The sequence below is a fragment of the Terrapene carolina genome, unplaced genomic scaffold (genome assembly GCF_002925995.2).
Source record: "Terrapene carolina triunguis isolate 2854851 unplaced genomic scaffold, T_m_triunguis-2.0 Scaffold58, whole genome shotgun sequence".
In the NCBI taxonomy this organism is placed as follows: domain Eukaryota; kingdom Metazoa; phylum Chordata; order Testudines; family Emydidae; genus Terrapene; species Terrapene triunguis.
Genome location: NW_020664409.1, coordinates 73,918,264 through 73,934,420, shown reverse-complemented (window position 1 = coordinate 73,934,420; position 16,157 = coordinate 73,918,264). Strand labels below are relative to the sequence as shown.

The following is a 16,157-nucleotide window of genomic DNA, read 5'->3' as shown; positions in this document are numbered from 1 at the left end:
GGAGGCTGGGGTGAGTCAAGTTATTGCATCACTTTGGCAGTGATACACTAAAGGATGTCAGCATTGTTGTTGTAAAGTTCTAAATCCAAGATTGATATGAAACTCCATGAAAAACATCCTTCTAGTGGGAGCATGGATACTAGCTTTCACCCAGGAAGGAACTTTTGGGGGGGGGGGCGGGGAAGAGAAGGGACATCTTTGTAACAGAGGGGGAGTGATAAGTAACAGTTAATGATCCTTTTTTTCTTGCTTACAATTATATAAAACAGCAATTCCATTTTCAAAGCTCTTTACAGTCTAATTTTCACAAACACCCCCTGTGAAGCAGACAGGGATTATTTCCCACCACAACCCCCCCTCCCCGGTAGAAAGGCAAAGTGACTTTCTCAAAGCCACAGGAGGAGTCAAGTCCAGGATTCATACCACTAGTCTAATGGCATGGTAGCTAGGCCATAGCTCACTGGGCTCAGCATAGCTTTAACCCACTTCTGGCACAGCTCCAATAGAGAGGAGACAAGCTATCATCTCTCCTCTGAAACCCTCCCCATTAACATTAAGAGAATTGAATTCAACTTTCCCATAGCCCTGTATTTTGTTCTAAGCCCCCTTCATCAGTCTTAATTTCCATTCTTGCCAGTACAGTCAACATAACTGGTGAATTTTAAAAGTGAGGCAATTCTTATGTACATTAGGATTATACAGATGAAAAGCACTCTATAAAGAGGACATTAATATTTTGACTTAGAAATAGGTTCTCAATCTCAGTCTGCCTTCTGAATTTAAATTTTAATTGGATGGATACTAGAAACTCCCTTCACAGCTTTCTACATTTTGCTCATTATGAACTTAAAGGGGCAAGCTAAAAGCGGCAACGGTTATTCCTAAAGATGACTGTACAGTCACCATTTTAATCCAGTGGGAGAAGGAAGAGTTCACTTAGCAATAGGTGTTTTTCCATTCTCTTCCACTATTTCACACAATTAAAAAGCTGCAGTTAAATTTGATGTTAACAGTAGCAAAATGAGGACAGACATGCCTGGAACTATGTGGCAGGCCGCACCATTTAACACAAAAGAGGGGCACTACCTGCCCATCACCCATACTCTCCTATACCAAGCATTTAATTGGTTCCAGCGTGGGGCTTACAGGGCTCTTTACCATATAACCCAGCCTACCTCCCAGGGCTGAGCTTTCTCTCTGATTCCCAATATCCACACTGACAGAGGGTACAGCAGGGTGGGGACCTCAGCTTGCAAAGGCCACAAGGTCTCACCCCCGATCACATGAGCCCAAGGCCCAATCACCAGAACCCCAAGCCTTTTACCTATGGGAACCATTCATTTTATCCTTAAATGCCCTGGAAACCAACTACGAGTTGTGAAAAGTAAAACCACCATCTCAGGACTTTACTTAGATACCATGTGCATGCCTACATAACCCACTGTGGCTTGCAGATGCTGCAAGGAAGGCAAAACTCCCTGGTCCTCCGTCAGTTGGCCCATGGGAGAAAAAATTCCTTCCTGACCCTCTAACAGGCGATTGGCTGGAGACTCCCATGGAAGGAGCTACCTATTGTCCCTTGGCAAGTGCCTCCTTCCCTTGCTACTGGAACTGTCCTCCTTTCATCACCAGCCCATCAATTTCCCCCACCCACTGTTAAAAATACCACCCACCTACATCAGTTATGGAAGTGAGTTGTTTTCTTCTTATCCATTAAAATCCTAGGACTCAAAGTACCAAGTTATTTATAACATTAAGGTCAGAATAGGTGTGAGCTCAATGATAATACTATTACAGAATCAGCCTCACTGTACATCCTGTTTTAATTTTGTTTTAAATAGTAGCATTAGCTTCAGAAGAGAATCCCTAGAATAGTCTATGGTCCTCAGAGTCTATTTTCACAGGAGTTATTTGCCCTTCATTCTATTTCAACAGAAAACTGCAGGGCCCTCAATTTTTCTGTGCTGATTTTTCAGATGACACTAAAATGTTGGTCCTTTTGGCTATAAGTTGTTAAAGATCCTAATGCATTAATTTTCCAAGTGCAAGAAGTTTGCCATGCCGTCCTCCTCCAAAATCCCCCCTTTATCACTGATGTAGTCCGTTATATGCCAGATGGTTCCCACCCTCCATCCCAGTACTAGTTGGATGTCTGTGGCCAGTATGTCAGATAGAGATAGGATCTTGCCTCATTTATGTAACTTGAATTCCAGAAGAATGTCATAGTCTAGGCAAGTACTGAAGAGAACTCACAGGATCAACCCTGGATATGGAAGAAGGGAGCAATTACCACAGCTCATCTCAAAGCCATAGTTCTGAAAAACTGCAAGAACCCAAATGATGGCCAAGAAAAACCCCACATGAAGCAGAGCTGATAGATAGATAGATAGATAGATAGATAGATCTCTCTCTCTCTCTCACAAGCAGTGGAACATACGGGTTCCCCTTCCACACAGTTGACCACCTCTATCAAAAGAAATTTCAAGAACACCCACAGAGCTAGTGAGAAGCCCAAAGAGTAGAGTTGCATAGTGGCAATATCACATCTTGTGCAAAGCAGCTAGCAAAAACAAAACAAAAAAAACACCCCACCTTTTCAATCCCACTCATGACATATCTAAGATGAAACATAAGTGTAGGTGGCAACTATGGGGAGTTTCAAAATGATTGTTAAAAACCTAACTGCCAGTTAATTTTAACAGATATTTACTGCTACACTGTATATGAATTTGAACATGCTACCAACTTTACCACAGGTCCATCAAAAAACCTAATCAATTTAACAGACACCCTTCAATATCTTGCTATTTACAGATAAAGCCTTTGCATCTCTAGTCTTATGCTTCAAGGTAATTGAGATCAACTGAATTACCTTGCTATCTAGCCTAAAATTCAGTCTGGTTCAAGCTCAGAACAGGGCCTCACCTGTACGACACTCTTAGGAGATGTCCATCAAAGGCCCTCTGCAGGTATTTTTCATACTCAGATCCTTCCCATTTGGCTTAGTTCATTCATAGTCACTTAACTCCCTTATCCTTTGAACAGCTGGGGGTGAGTGGCAAGGGGGTCACAGCCAGGCCAAGTGATCAACTGGTACCTTGTTTTTGTACAGCAGGAAAGTAGAATCTATATTACAATTATAAAAGAATTCCTTTGATATCAACCCATTTGTCCAACTGATATTTAAAAAACCAAGAGGTAGTATGCTGAATCCTAATGTAAAGCTAGGGAATGTAAGGTATGTAAAGCTAGCTCATTTGTTTGACATAAAACACTCCAATACAGGATTTGTTAATTAATATGATAAAGCTGATTCAATTTATCATTGATTATAAACCCCAGAGCCTTTTCACAATTCTCATTCATTCTATATTTACATACTTTCTTAGTCCTTCATGATCTGCAATATTTGTCCTTATCGAACTACATTTTATGGGAATCAGCCCATTTTTTCAATTGGGTACAGTATAGACTATTTTGATCCTATGTTCCAAAATATTTGCCACTGCTCACTGCTTATGTGCCTTATGCCCAATCCTAACAGTAAGTGAGCACCCTCAACACTCCTATTGAAATCACTCAGAACTTTCATAATGGCCCCTTGATTAACATTCCCCATTCCATTTTTCAGATTGGTAATGAACACACTAAAATGTAGCATTTTATATAGAGTGCTATTCTATAACAAATCTGTGTCCGGTCAGGACAGGACCTCACAGTTTACTATGCCACACATCACAGCCACTCAAAACTTAATTGCAACAGAGGAAATAGAGAAGAGATTCTCTGCTTCAAAAGCAGAGCTACAGTTTGAGTTGCAGGAGAATCCCATGTAGGTGTTAGCAATAGAGGACCTAAGGACACAGATGAGCAGTTCTGACAAATGAAGGGCAGTAACACGCCAACCAACTTGTTGCAGGTACTACAGTAACTTGCAGCTGAAAGACAATGTTTAATCTTTACAAAATGTCTGCTCCTTTCCAGTTCTCAGTCTCTACTGCTAATAGAAACAAGCTCTATCAATTTAGAGATATTATAGGCAAAATTGCAACAATACAAACCATAATCTGTTTCTGCTTTCTAAATATTTAACAATAGTGACTGTATCTGCAGCTTCATTTGCTAGATGAAATTTAAGCTTTAGAAACTAGTGTTTTTCCAGATCATTTTCAAACTCTTATTTCTCTGCCTGTTAGATGTGCAGAGATCTCAGGGCACAAGCGCCTCAACAGAGCCCCAAGCTGTATTAAACTCACTTCCACATTTTCACTATGCTTCAGCATTTTTTTAAAATGGAGCAATTTAAGTGACTGATTAGATACATATGAAATTTGCCTTAGTCAATGAGTTACTTGATTGTAATAACTTAAAAGAAAAGCCATATTTGATGTTCCCCCCTCAAGATAGGGCTTTCAGCTTACAGAGGTAGTGTTGTTTAAATGCAGACATCTTTAGTTAAATTCTATTTAAAACCATACAAACATATGATGTCCTCTTTCCTTCACCTTTACAGTTCCAGCAAGGGAACTAGGAATTATTTTAGATCTTCTATAAGTCTCTTTATACATTAGCACTTACAAGAGCTCTAAGGCTCACAATCTGAACTCAACTAGAAGTTAGCAAACATGTATTTCTTTAATATGATCTCTGAAATTTGAGATGCTGGATCTGTTCTCCCTTTGATAAATAAAATTGATTGAGAGCCTTGGAGGATAGTTGCTCCAGGCACTGGTTCCAGTTGTTTCAAGTCAACATTAAGAATATATATCAGATAAACAGCAATTGTAGCCTACTGCAAGTGAACAACAGGAAATACACAATATGAAGCGAAGAGATCTACTGCATGTACTAACTGCTAAACCAGCTTTTTAGACAGGTTGGCTCAAAGGCACAAAATTAGTAGATATTCTCCAATTTCTTTTTACAAGAGATGTCATTTACTGCTTTTGTTTCAGAATGAACCAGCTACCACCACTTTTAGAGGTGAACAAAATTCAGTATCACTGACTAGGAATACTCATGTATTTTCTAGCAAATACCTAAGCCAATAAGAGGTATTACTTCAAAAAGCATATAGACATGAACTTTTTCAAAGTGACCCCACTTATGCTACAGAAAAGTAACATATTAGCGTGCAGAATGGATAAAAATCCATGGCTTTTTAAATAAAAACTTGATTTTTTTCATTTAAAAAATGTGTTTTTCTTATTTAAATGATTTAGATAATGACAGAGAGTACACTTGTAAAGTTTGTGGCCATACCAAGCTGGGAGCGGTTGCAAGTGCTTTGGAGGATAGGATTAAAATTCAAAATGATCTGGACAAACTGGAGAAATAGTCTGAAGTAAATAGGATGAAATTAAATAAGGACAAAAGCAAAGTATTCCACTTCAGAAGGAACAATCAGTTGCACACATACAAAATGGGAAATGACTGTCTAGGAAGGAGTACTGCAGAAAGGGATCTGTGAGTCAGTGGTTCACAGTCTAAATATGAGTCAACAGTGTAACACTTTGCAAGAAAAAAAAGCAAACATCATTCTGGGATGTATTAGCAGGAGTGTTGTAAGCAAGACATGAGAAGTGTCTGATTAGGCGTTAACTGGAGTATTGTGTCTAGTTCTGGGCACCACATTTCAGGAAAGATGTGGACAAATTGGAGAAAGTCCAGAGAAGAGCAACAAAAATGATTACATGTCTAGAAAACGACCTATGAAGGAAGATTGAAAAAATTGGGTTTGTTTAGTCTGGAGAAGAGAAGACAGAGGAGACAACAGTTTTTAAGTACATAAAAGGTTGTTACAAGGAGGAGAGAAAAACATTATTCTCTTTAACTTCTAAGAGCAGGACAAGAAGCAATGGTCTTAAATTGCAGCAAGGGTGGTTTATGTTGGACATTAGGAAAAACTTCCTAACTGTGAGGGTAGTTAAGCACTGGAATAAATTGCCCTGGGAGGTTGCAGAATCTCCATCATTTGGAGATTTTCAATAGCAGGTTAGATAAACATGTCAGGGATGGTCTAGATCAGTGGCTCTCAACCTTTCCAGACTACTATACCCCTTTCAGGAATCTGATTTGTCTTGTGTACCCCCAAGTTTCACCTCACTTAAAACAGACATAAAAATACAAAAAAGTGCCATAGCACACTACTGCTGAAAAATTGCGACTCTCTCATTTTTATCATATAATTATAAAATCATTGGAATATAAATATTGTACTTACATTTCAGTATATAGAGTAGTATAAATAAGTCATTGTATGAAATTTTAGTTTGTACTGTCTTAACTAATACTTTTTATGTAGCCTGTTAAATCTAGATGAGTTGCTGTGTCCCTTGGAAGACCTCTGTGTACCCCCAGGGGTACATGTACCCCTGGTTGAGAACCTCTAATACTTAGTCATGCCATGAGTGCATGGGACTGGACTAGATGACCTCTTCAGGTCTTTTCCAGTCCTATGATTCTATAAATTAAATACAAGTTTATTTTTAAACAATATTTAAAATTTGAAATTGACAACCTATGTTAAGGCTTACACTTACTAAATTAAATTATATATATAAAAATGATATTTAGCAGCTCATGTTTGCTGCCAATTTTTAAAGAAAGTCAAACCACTGAACTCACTGGCTAAGCACCTGGAACCAGAGTTGGTTGAAGTACTAAAACAGCATTTGACAGCACTAGCCTTTTCTGCAGGTGCAGACAGAATATTACCTTAATTTCATTTTATTCAAGATGCTCAGTTCAATGACTATTTCATTCAAAGTTCAGACACCAATTGGGAGTTGAAAACCAGGAAAGCTTGTTTTCTTCTTCCAATCTATGAATAAAAACTAGGTGTGAGGATACAATCTACTAGTTCTAAAGTCTCGAAGGCAGTTATTACCAGGATCAGTTCAATTCAGTAACTACTAGGGCTGTCAAGTGATTTAAAAAATTAATCATGCGATTAAAAAATTAATCTTGATTAATCACACTGTTAAACAATAGAATACCACTTATTAAAATATTTGTGGATGTTTTCTACATTTTCAAATATATTTTATTTCAATTACGCAGAAAAAAATGTACAGTATTTTTCAATTCACCTAATACAAGTACTGTAGTGCAATCTCTTTATCATGAAAGTTTGAACTTACAAATGTAGAATTATGTACAAAAAACTGCACTCAAAAATAAAACAATATAAAATTTTTGAGCCTGCAAGTCCACTCAGTCCTACTTCTTATTCAGCCAATCACTAAGACAAACTAATTTATTTCCATTTGCAGGAGATAATGCTGCCCGCTTCTTGTTTACAGTATCACCTGAAAGTGGGAACAGGTGTTTGCATGGCACTATTGTAGCCGGCATTGCAAGATATTTACCTGCCAAATGTGCTAAAGATTCATACGTCCCTTCATGCTACAGCCACCATTCCAGTGGACATGCGTCCATGCGCATAGGTTCTGCTCAATAACAATCCAAAGCAATGCAGATCAATGCATGTTCATTTTCATCATCAGAGTCAGATCCCACCAGCAAAAGGCTGATTTTCTTTTTTGGTGGTTCAGGTTCTGTAGTTTACGCATCAGAGTGTTGCTCTTTTAAGACTTCTGAAAGCATGCACGACACTTTGTCACTCTCAGATTTTGGAAGGCACTTCAGACTCTTAAACCTTGTGTCGGTTAGAAATCCCACACTGGTACCATCTTTGAGTTTTTTGAAATCTACAGTGAAAGTATTCTTAAAATGAACATGTGCTGTGTCATCATCCGAGATTGCTATAACATGAAATATATGGCAGAATGTGAGTAAAACAGAGCAGGGGACACACAATTCTCCTCCAAGGGGTTCAGTCATAAATTTAATTAACGCATTATTTTTTAACGAGCGTCATCACCATGAAAGCATGTCCTCTGGAATAGTGGAGGAAGCATGAAGGGCCATATGATTGTTTAGCATATCTGGCACGTAAATACCTTGCAATGCCAGCTACAAAGGTGCCCATACAAATGCCTGTTCTCACTTTCTGGTGATATTGTAAATAAGAAGAGGGAGCATTATCGCCTGTAAATGTAAACAAACTTGTTTGTCTTAGCGATTGGCTGAACAAGAAATAGGACTGCATGGACTTGTAGGCTCTGAAGTTTTACATTGTTTTGTTTTTGAGTGCAGTTATGTAACAAAAAAACCCTACATTTGTAAGTTGCACTTTCAGGACAAAGATTGCACTACAGTACTTGTATGAGGCGAACTGAAAGATACCATTTCTTTTATCATTTTTAAAGTGCAAATATTTGTAATAAAAAATATACAGTAACTCCTCGCTTAACGTTGTAGTTATGTTCTTGAAAAATGCGACTTTAAGTGAACGATGTTAAGCAAATCCAATTTCCCCGTAAGAATTAATGTAAATGGGGGGGGGGGTTAGGTTCCAGGGAATTTTTTTTCGCCAGACAAAAGACTCTCTCTCTCTCTCTCTCTATATACACACACACACACACACACACACACACACACACATACATACACACACACACACAGACACACACACACGATAAGTTTTAAACAATTTAATACTGGTACACAGTGATGATGATTGTGAAGCTTGGTTGAGGCAATGAAGTCAGAGGGTGGGATATTTCCCAGGGAATGCCTTACTGCTAAATGATGAACTAGCATTCGGCTGAGCCCTCAAGGGTTAACAAATTGTTGTTAATGTAGCCTCACACTCTACAAAGCAGCACGAATGGAGGGAGGGGAAACAGCATGGCAGACAGAGACACACACCGTGTGTGTGTGTGTGTGTGTGTGTGTGTGTGTGTGTGTGTGTGTGAGAGAGATGTGCATTGCCCCTTTAAGTATGCTGACTCCACTCTAAGTACATTGCCTTTTTAAATAGATTAGCAAGTTGAGACAGCAGCTCCTGCCAGCAAGCTCCCTCCGTCCTGAGCCCTGTCGTGTCCCCCACTTGCTCTATGGAGATGGAGCAGGTGCACGAGCAGGGGGAAGGGGGACACCCTGACATTAGCCCCCCTCTTCCCTCCCCCTTGCACAGCAAGCAGGAGGTTCTGAAGAGCAGCTCCAAGGCAGAGGGCAGGAGCAGCACATGGCAGTGGGGGGAGGGACAGCTGCAATTGCTAGCCTGCTGGGCAGCTGCTGCACAGGGAACTTAGGGGAGTGGGAAGCTGATGGGGGGCTGCCAGTCCACCCTGGTTCCAAGCCCCCACCAGCTAGCTCCAATGGGCTGCTCTTTCTGCAAGCAGTGAACAAAGCAGGCGGCTGCCAAACGATGTTATAAGGGAACATTGCGCAACTTTAAACGAGCATGTTCTCTAATTGATCAGCAATGTAACTACAAAACAATGTTAACCGGGACGACTAAGTGAGGAGTTACTTTGATTTCAATTACAACACAGAATACAATATATATGAAAATGTAGAAAAACATCCAAAATATGTAATAAATTTCAATTGGTATTCTATTGTTTAACAGTGCAATTAAAACTGTGATTAATCGACAGCCCTATTAACTACACATACAGTACTTCCTTAGTTTAATAAATCAGTTTTAAATGTAAAAATATAAATATATGGAGATATACCTATCTCATAGAACTGGAAGGGACCCTGAAAGGTCATCGAGTTCAGCCCCCTGCCTTCACTAGCAGGACCAAGTACTGATTTTGCCCCAGATCCCTAAGTGGCCCCCTCAAGGATTGAACTCACAACCCTGGGTTTGGCAGGCCAATGCTCAAACCACTGAGCTATGTATTGATAAATTCTCTTCTGTACCAAGCACTTTTCTTTTTAAATTAAAAATGACATTTTTGTGCATTTTAATTGAATTTCCATCCACAGCTTGACAAATCATAAGTAAAAGATTAATCTAATTCTAGTAAATAAACTGCGTAGTTCACCACTTTCTAACACAATAAAAATATAAAAATTGAGAATCTGAATAAATGTGTTAAACTATATAATTCCTTTAAAAATGTATAGATACAGTGTTTCCTCCTGGTTAGCAAAAAAAAGCAACAAGTTTAGTGTAAGTTTAGCTATATTTAGTTACAAATCAACATTTTAATTATTAACAATTAACAAGAGTCAACCTTTCTTTAGGAAAATACCTAAAAAGTACAAATGCAAAATACGATTACAATCTATTTAAATCAAGGCTTCCTGATTTAAATTATTAAAATTGATTTAAACCACTGATTTAAATCAGTGCACCCTGCTATTGTTCATTTCTTGCTTAGTCTTATTTTTAAATGTGAATCTGGTTAACTACATAAATCATTTATGAATCCACATTCTGCCTATTCTGATTTGTCAATTTTGATCCCCTGTATTACTGGCTCCCCACCAATTTATTAGATTTAGCCACTTCTGAAACTGAACCTACTTGCATTTAATTTACTTAGGCAGGAAAATAAAGTATTCTATTACTGTGGCCTGGTCTACACTACAAACTTAGGTCGAAGGAAGCAGCATTAAGTGGATCTAATAATGTTCCTGTCTACACTACCAAGTCCCTTCTGCCGACCTAAGTTACCCATAAAGTCGACTTCTGTACTCCACCTCCGCGTGAGGTGTAGCGCTTGATTCAACATCCACGGGTCGACCTGGGGATAGTGTAGACCAGGGGTCGACAACCTTTCAGAAGTGGTGTGCCGAATCTTCATTTATTCACTCCAATTTAAGGTTTTGCGTGCCAGTAATACATTTTAACATTTGTAGGTCTCTTTCTAGAACTCTATAATATATAACTAAACTATTGTTGTATATAAAGTAAATAAGTTTTTAAAATGTTTAAGAAGCTTCATTTAAAATCAAATAAAAATGCAGAACCCCCCAGACCAGTGGCCAGGACCCGGGCAGCGTGAGTACCACTGAAAATCAGCTCGTGTGCTGCCTTTGGCATGCGTGCCATAGGTTGCCTACCCCTGGTATAGACACTATGTTGTGTAATTTTAATTAATTGGCCTCTAGGAGGTGTCCCACCGTGCTCCGCTGTGATTGCTCTGGAGAGCACTTTCAACTCCATTGCACAGCAGCCAGGTACACAGGAAATAGCCCCCCTCTCCTGTTAAAGCCCTCGGAACTTTTGAATTTTCATTTCTTGTTTGATCAGCATAGAGAGCTCCACTACCCATGTTTACCATGCTACTGCTGTACCCTTTGTCACTCTTGAAGGCCTGTAGTTAAAGAACTACTAACACATACAGGTTTGAAGCTACACCATATATTTGTAAGTAAAATAAGTAGATTTGACCGAAAACAAGTTTACAAGTCATGTATTGAGCCCTTTGAAGAATCTGAAAGTACAAGACAATTTAAAATTTGAAACACCACAATGGAATATTACCAAAACATTTTTATGTTCCCTAAAAGCTTTGACTGTCATACATTAGTTTCAGATGAAACAATGATTTTTCCCCTTTTGATGTCAGTTTGGTTACAGCTTCAGGAATCAGTGCAGCATAGTACAAATTTTGTTAACAGGTAATGATGGATTCGGGTAGGTGCAAGAACATTCTGCAGAAATAACTTAAGAAATTTAAATGTTTCCTCCCAGAAAAAAATAAAATAAAAGTGCTGAAGACGTATGTGCAACTTACAAACATACTGGAAAGATATACAAAGAATGGAATTCTGAAACAAGACAAATGAATATTAATCTTGTATCACAGCTTAAGAAAAGAAAACTAAAGTATATCAATTATATTGTTAATCATTAGCACAGATATTTACACAGAAAGTCGCTGAATTATGTTTCTATAGAAAAACTAAGCTAATAAAATTTAGTTTCCATTTCTGAAACAGAAACATTGTTGCATAAGCACAAAGGTAAGATTTGTTGCCTGAAAATACTCTAAGAACAGAACATTTTCCCTTAGTTCTGCAAGTCACTGTTTCCTATGAATCAAAGTAGGAGCACACTGATTTATTACAGCTATCCTTTAGAGCACACTCCCCCATTTATTGCTTATCAGGTAATATTAACGAGTACCCCTGTTCTGTAAGCCCTAATTACAGAAAGTGTTTTCCCCCTTTCAATATTTATTTTAAAGCAGATCAAACCTTTTACTTCCGTGCTTTTTAAAGAAAATAGCATCTCTTTGTTCAATTTAAAATTATAGCAATTCTTATGTTAATTGCACTCTTTAGCTAGTTGGATACTGAATTGATAATTATTGCTTTACATTGTAATTTTGCTAAAAACATACAGTTACAATGTACAGATTGGGAGACTAGTGCAATATGCAGCATTGACTGTTTATTCAATAAATACTTTTAACCCAATTATTGCCAGCCAAGGCAAACAGTGCAGAAATTGTCACTTAATAAACAAAGATCTATATATAAATTTAACAATTTTTTTTTTATAAAATCAGTTGCTACTATATTCCCATACAATTATTTCAGAGGTTTTTTTCACATAAAAATTGACTATTATAAAAATATAGAAATGTCAACGTTTAGGATTTTACAAATCTTCACAAAGCTAACTTTTACATTTATATAGGAATATCACACTTTTGTAGAAAAGAACTTGATAAAAGTAAAGTGAACTCTGTTAGAGACATTTTCTGCACTGACCATTTTGTAACTTAGTTACAGCTTTCTTGGTCATGTGTATATATATGCTTAAAAGGAAATAATTTGCATTCCCCTTTTAACTTGAGGTCAGTTGTGTATAAAGAAGAGCCATTTTTACAAAGGTGTTCACAGATTGTTGGTCAGAAATTTTTCACACTAGCTTATTTAAAAATAAATTCCAATCTTCACCTAAAAATACCTCCCGCTAATGTGAAAACAAACAAATTAGTGTTGTGTTGGGAAGCAATTCAGAACAATTTAATAAATTTCAGCAACAAAATGTTACTTAAACCACCAGTCAAAATTTAACAATGCAATTGTCAATTACTATTTCTGATACCTATAAAATATAAAAATGCAAGAAATCTTAAAACTATTTTGAAGAGAAATAAGATTGTATAACCATGTGGAGAACATCAGACTAAATTTATCCACCAGAGATATTGACCCAGTAATTTGATGCATGCGAGTGAGCCTCTACAACTTTTGTGGAAGCCCACTCAAGTTTGTGGGAATCTGCACATGTACTGGGGCTGCCCTCACAGATTAGGTTACATGATTGGGGCCATAGTCACTCACTGCATTGGTGTGAATACAATAATGTGCTTTCCAAAACCTTATTTTACCACAGCAATTATTTTCAATAGCACCATCACTTTCTCAGATATCTGTGCCATGCAAATCCAGATAGTATGCAACAGGTTTGTTTCTTCCTGAAACACCACAGTCATTACAAGGCACTGCTTGTCATAAATAAATGCAAAACAATTTCCCCCCCAAATTAGTGACATTTAAAGTATGAATATATGTTACGAAATGTCAATTCAATTTATCATTACATAACATGGTTAGAAAAAGCTAAACATTTGATGGAATTAACCAAAATATATTTATCATAGTTTCATGCATGTTTATTATTTTACCATATAAAAAAACAGAAATGATAAAGTATCACTATCAAATAATGTAGCATGGTTGTTAAATAAAGAAAGCTACGCTGAATTTTCCAATCTTCAACAAAAAGTCTACTCTAGACATAACTCAAGTATAAGAAGTTGGAAAGTTATCTGATATATTTGCAACAGTCTATCCCTGCAGAAGAGTGAAAAGCCTATTGTCTAGAACATTCATATTGAGGCACATTGTAGTTGAAGATACTCAGGCAAATGTTATGGCTAGAATAGAATTTCAGAGGAGTCTGGCTACAGGTTTCCCCAAAAGCAGCTCTTTATAGTTCAAAACACCAATTGCAACGCCTGAAAACAATATTTGGTCCTTAATCACTGCTATCATCATCGTCGTCATCATCGGATACATCATTTAAAGGGGACTTAGGTGACTGGCTGTAAGAGTCTGATCTAGTGGGCTGACAAGTAGTCATCTCCCCAGTAGAAAGAAGATCATAACAGAAGTCACAAATCCGCACAGGCTTGGAGGACTGACTGGGAAGAAGAAACCTCTTTTCAGAACAGGGTCCGCATACAACAAAGCCACATTTGCGACAGTGGTGACGACGATTGACAGGTGTAAATTTTGCTTTCTGACAACGCATACAAACAGTAGCCTCTGAGTCAGGTACCCAGACAGCTGCATGTTCATTACTGGGAGTCTTCCCACTTTTGGAAAGCAAATCAGAAACACATTTATTTATGTGGCTCATCCATTCAGACTTCTCTGTGGCAGTGGCAGCATAAACTGCAAAAGATTTTGTAGGTGTCTTGATAAGCCACCCATTCCGTAAGTCCCCCTCATCTTGGATGGAATCAATAGTGACATTTTCCAGTGGAATTATGTGCTGTTTATTGTATTTTTTCTTCTGGATAACAATGTTGCCATAGACAAGAATATCATTGAATAAGAAAAACTGTCTTGCTTTAGGTTTCTTCCTACACAGCTTTGTTAACACTCCTTCTCCAATCAGAACACGACCAGGAATAGTCAAAGGTTGACCTGCTGCTCCAAAACAGTTTTCCACTATACTTATTCGTCTAGTATTTGCTTCACTGTTTGCCAAGCGATCCACCATCTTTTACAGGTATCCTAAAACAAAAATTAATATTTTGTTAGAATAAGACTGATTCACAAAAGCATTCTATAGTCAAATAATTTAGTAAAACAAATTATTTGAAACAGCTAACAAGACTGATGGCTCCGGGCACTGCTAACTGATAGCACTTTTGTATTCAATTCCTGCTCAGGTCAGTAACAATTAAAAGTTTCCATCAATGGATGCCTTTTTAGTAGGCTATTTGAAAGAAAGTTGATCTGTCTAGTTCCCAGTGGACAGGTGTCCACATCACAGAAACCACCACCATAAACGACACCAATAGCAACCTTGTTGATAATATTCGGAGACAGGGTAGGCGATTGAATGACCCTCCTTATCCCTAGAGGTGGTCCCTTCTCCAGGTACGGATAAATGCCCATTGGTAGACCAGCATAGAAAGACTTGCACAGCCACTGCTGAGCTGTACCTGTTCTCTAGACTATATTTCTGAATGTCTGACACTATTCGCAAGCTCTAACATTCACAAGTTTGACACAACTGATGGTTTGTTTAGAAATTGAGTTAACACCAACAGGAACATCACAGGACACGCTAGCATAAATATTGTTAATACAGCTAGCCATTATCTTAATTCTTAAGTGTATCTAGTATCTTACACACACATATAATATTGCTAAGTTGCATTGTACATACATTTCAGTCATGGGCTGAAAATTCTACACCTGCCTACTCCTCACTGTGAAGTTTTTCTTGGTGAGGATAGGTTTCTAAACAATCATCAATTTCCACAGAATTGAAGTGCTCAAAAAAGTTTCTAGCCTTTATGGTTGCACAGATATAGTAGTCTTTCAAATATGAACAAAAAGAAAACTGTTGCAAAAGTGTTTTCATGCATCTGCAGATAGTTTTCCACTGCATCTTCTGTTGTTCAGAGCTTTGCCAACAGGCAGAAAAAAGGAAGTGAAGGCTGATTAGTTTCATAGTTGCTATTCAGAACTTTAAGGTCAACAGTAAACTTTCAAGAATTGTGTCTTTTTGCTGATGCTTGGGAAAGATCTGAACAAAAGCAAGTATTGGTGTTCTATACAGAGAAGACCTACCTCCTCAAAAGAGGTGGAGAGTGGAGACCTGTTTTCCTCCCACCTTTCATCACAACAAAGAGGCACTGAAGGGGGAGAACAAAAAGCCCCTCTTCTCTTTCAGCTGCTAAAAGGAGGTTGGGTAGAAGTTTATGGACACCTACTAGCCAGAGATTAATATAAAAAACACAGAGCCCCACTTCCCTAAATTGGGCTCAAAGGCAGTATACCAGCAGAAATCTTAGCTTCTGTGGGCTGGGCTTTTCACCAGAGTACTGCCCCTGGTTCTCACTGGTGGGGGGCCTCATACGACAGCAACAAGCTCCAGAGGAAGCCAATAAATAAAAGGTACATGACAAGAGAGGTTTCTTGGGTTTTGTTTACATTTATCACAGGCTTTTATAATCCCTCAGTGACCCATTTATGAGGTTTAAATACTGCAGTAACTGCTCTTATGGCATCTCTGGGCTAGTCTATACTAG

The 16,157-nt window shown here is 38.0% G+C and overlaps 1 protein-coding gene across 2 annotated transcripts in view; it reads right to left on the bottom strand.

Moving 5' to 3' along the window:
* Positions 1 to 11,091: 11,091 nt before the first annotated feature.
* Positions 11,092 to 16,157, bottom strand: part of PLEKHF2 (pleckstrin homology and FYVE domain containing 2) — a 36,411-nt gene continuing 31,345 nt past the window's right edge. For both annotated transcript variants that reach the window (XM_024202196.3, XM_024202204.2), the window contains exon 2: positions 11,092 to 14,628. In XM_024202196.3, the coding sequence (XP_024057964.1) occupies positions 13,865 to 14,614 (750 nt within the window). In that variant the 5' untranslated portion in view covers positions 14,615 to 14,628 and the 3' untranslated portion in view covers positions 11,092 to 13,864. The remainder of the gene's footprint in view (positions 14,629 to 16,157) is intronic.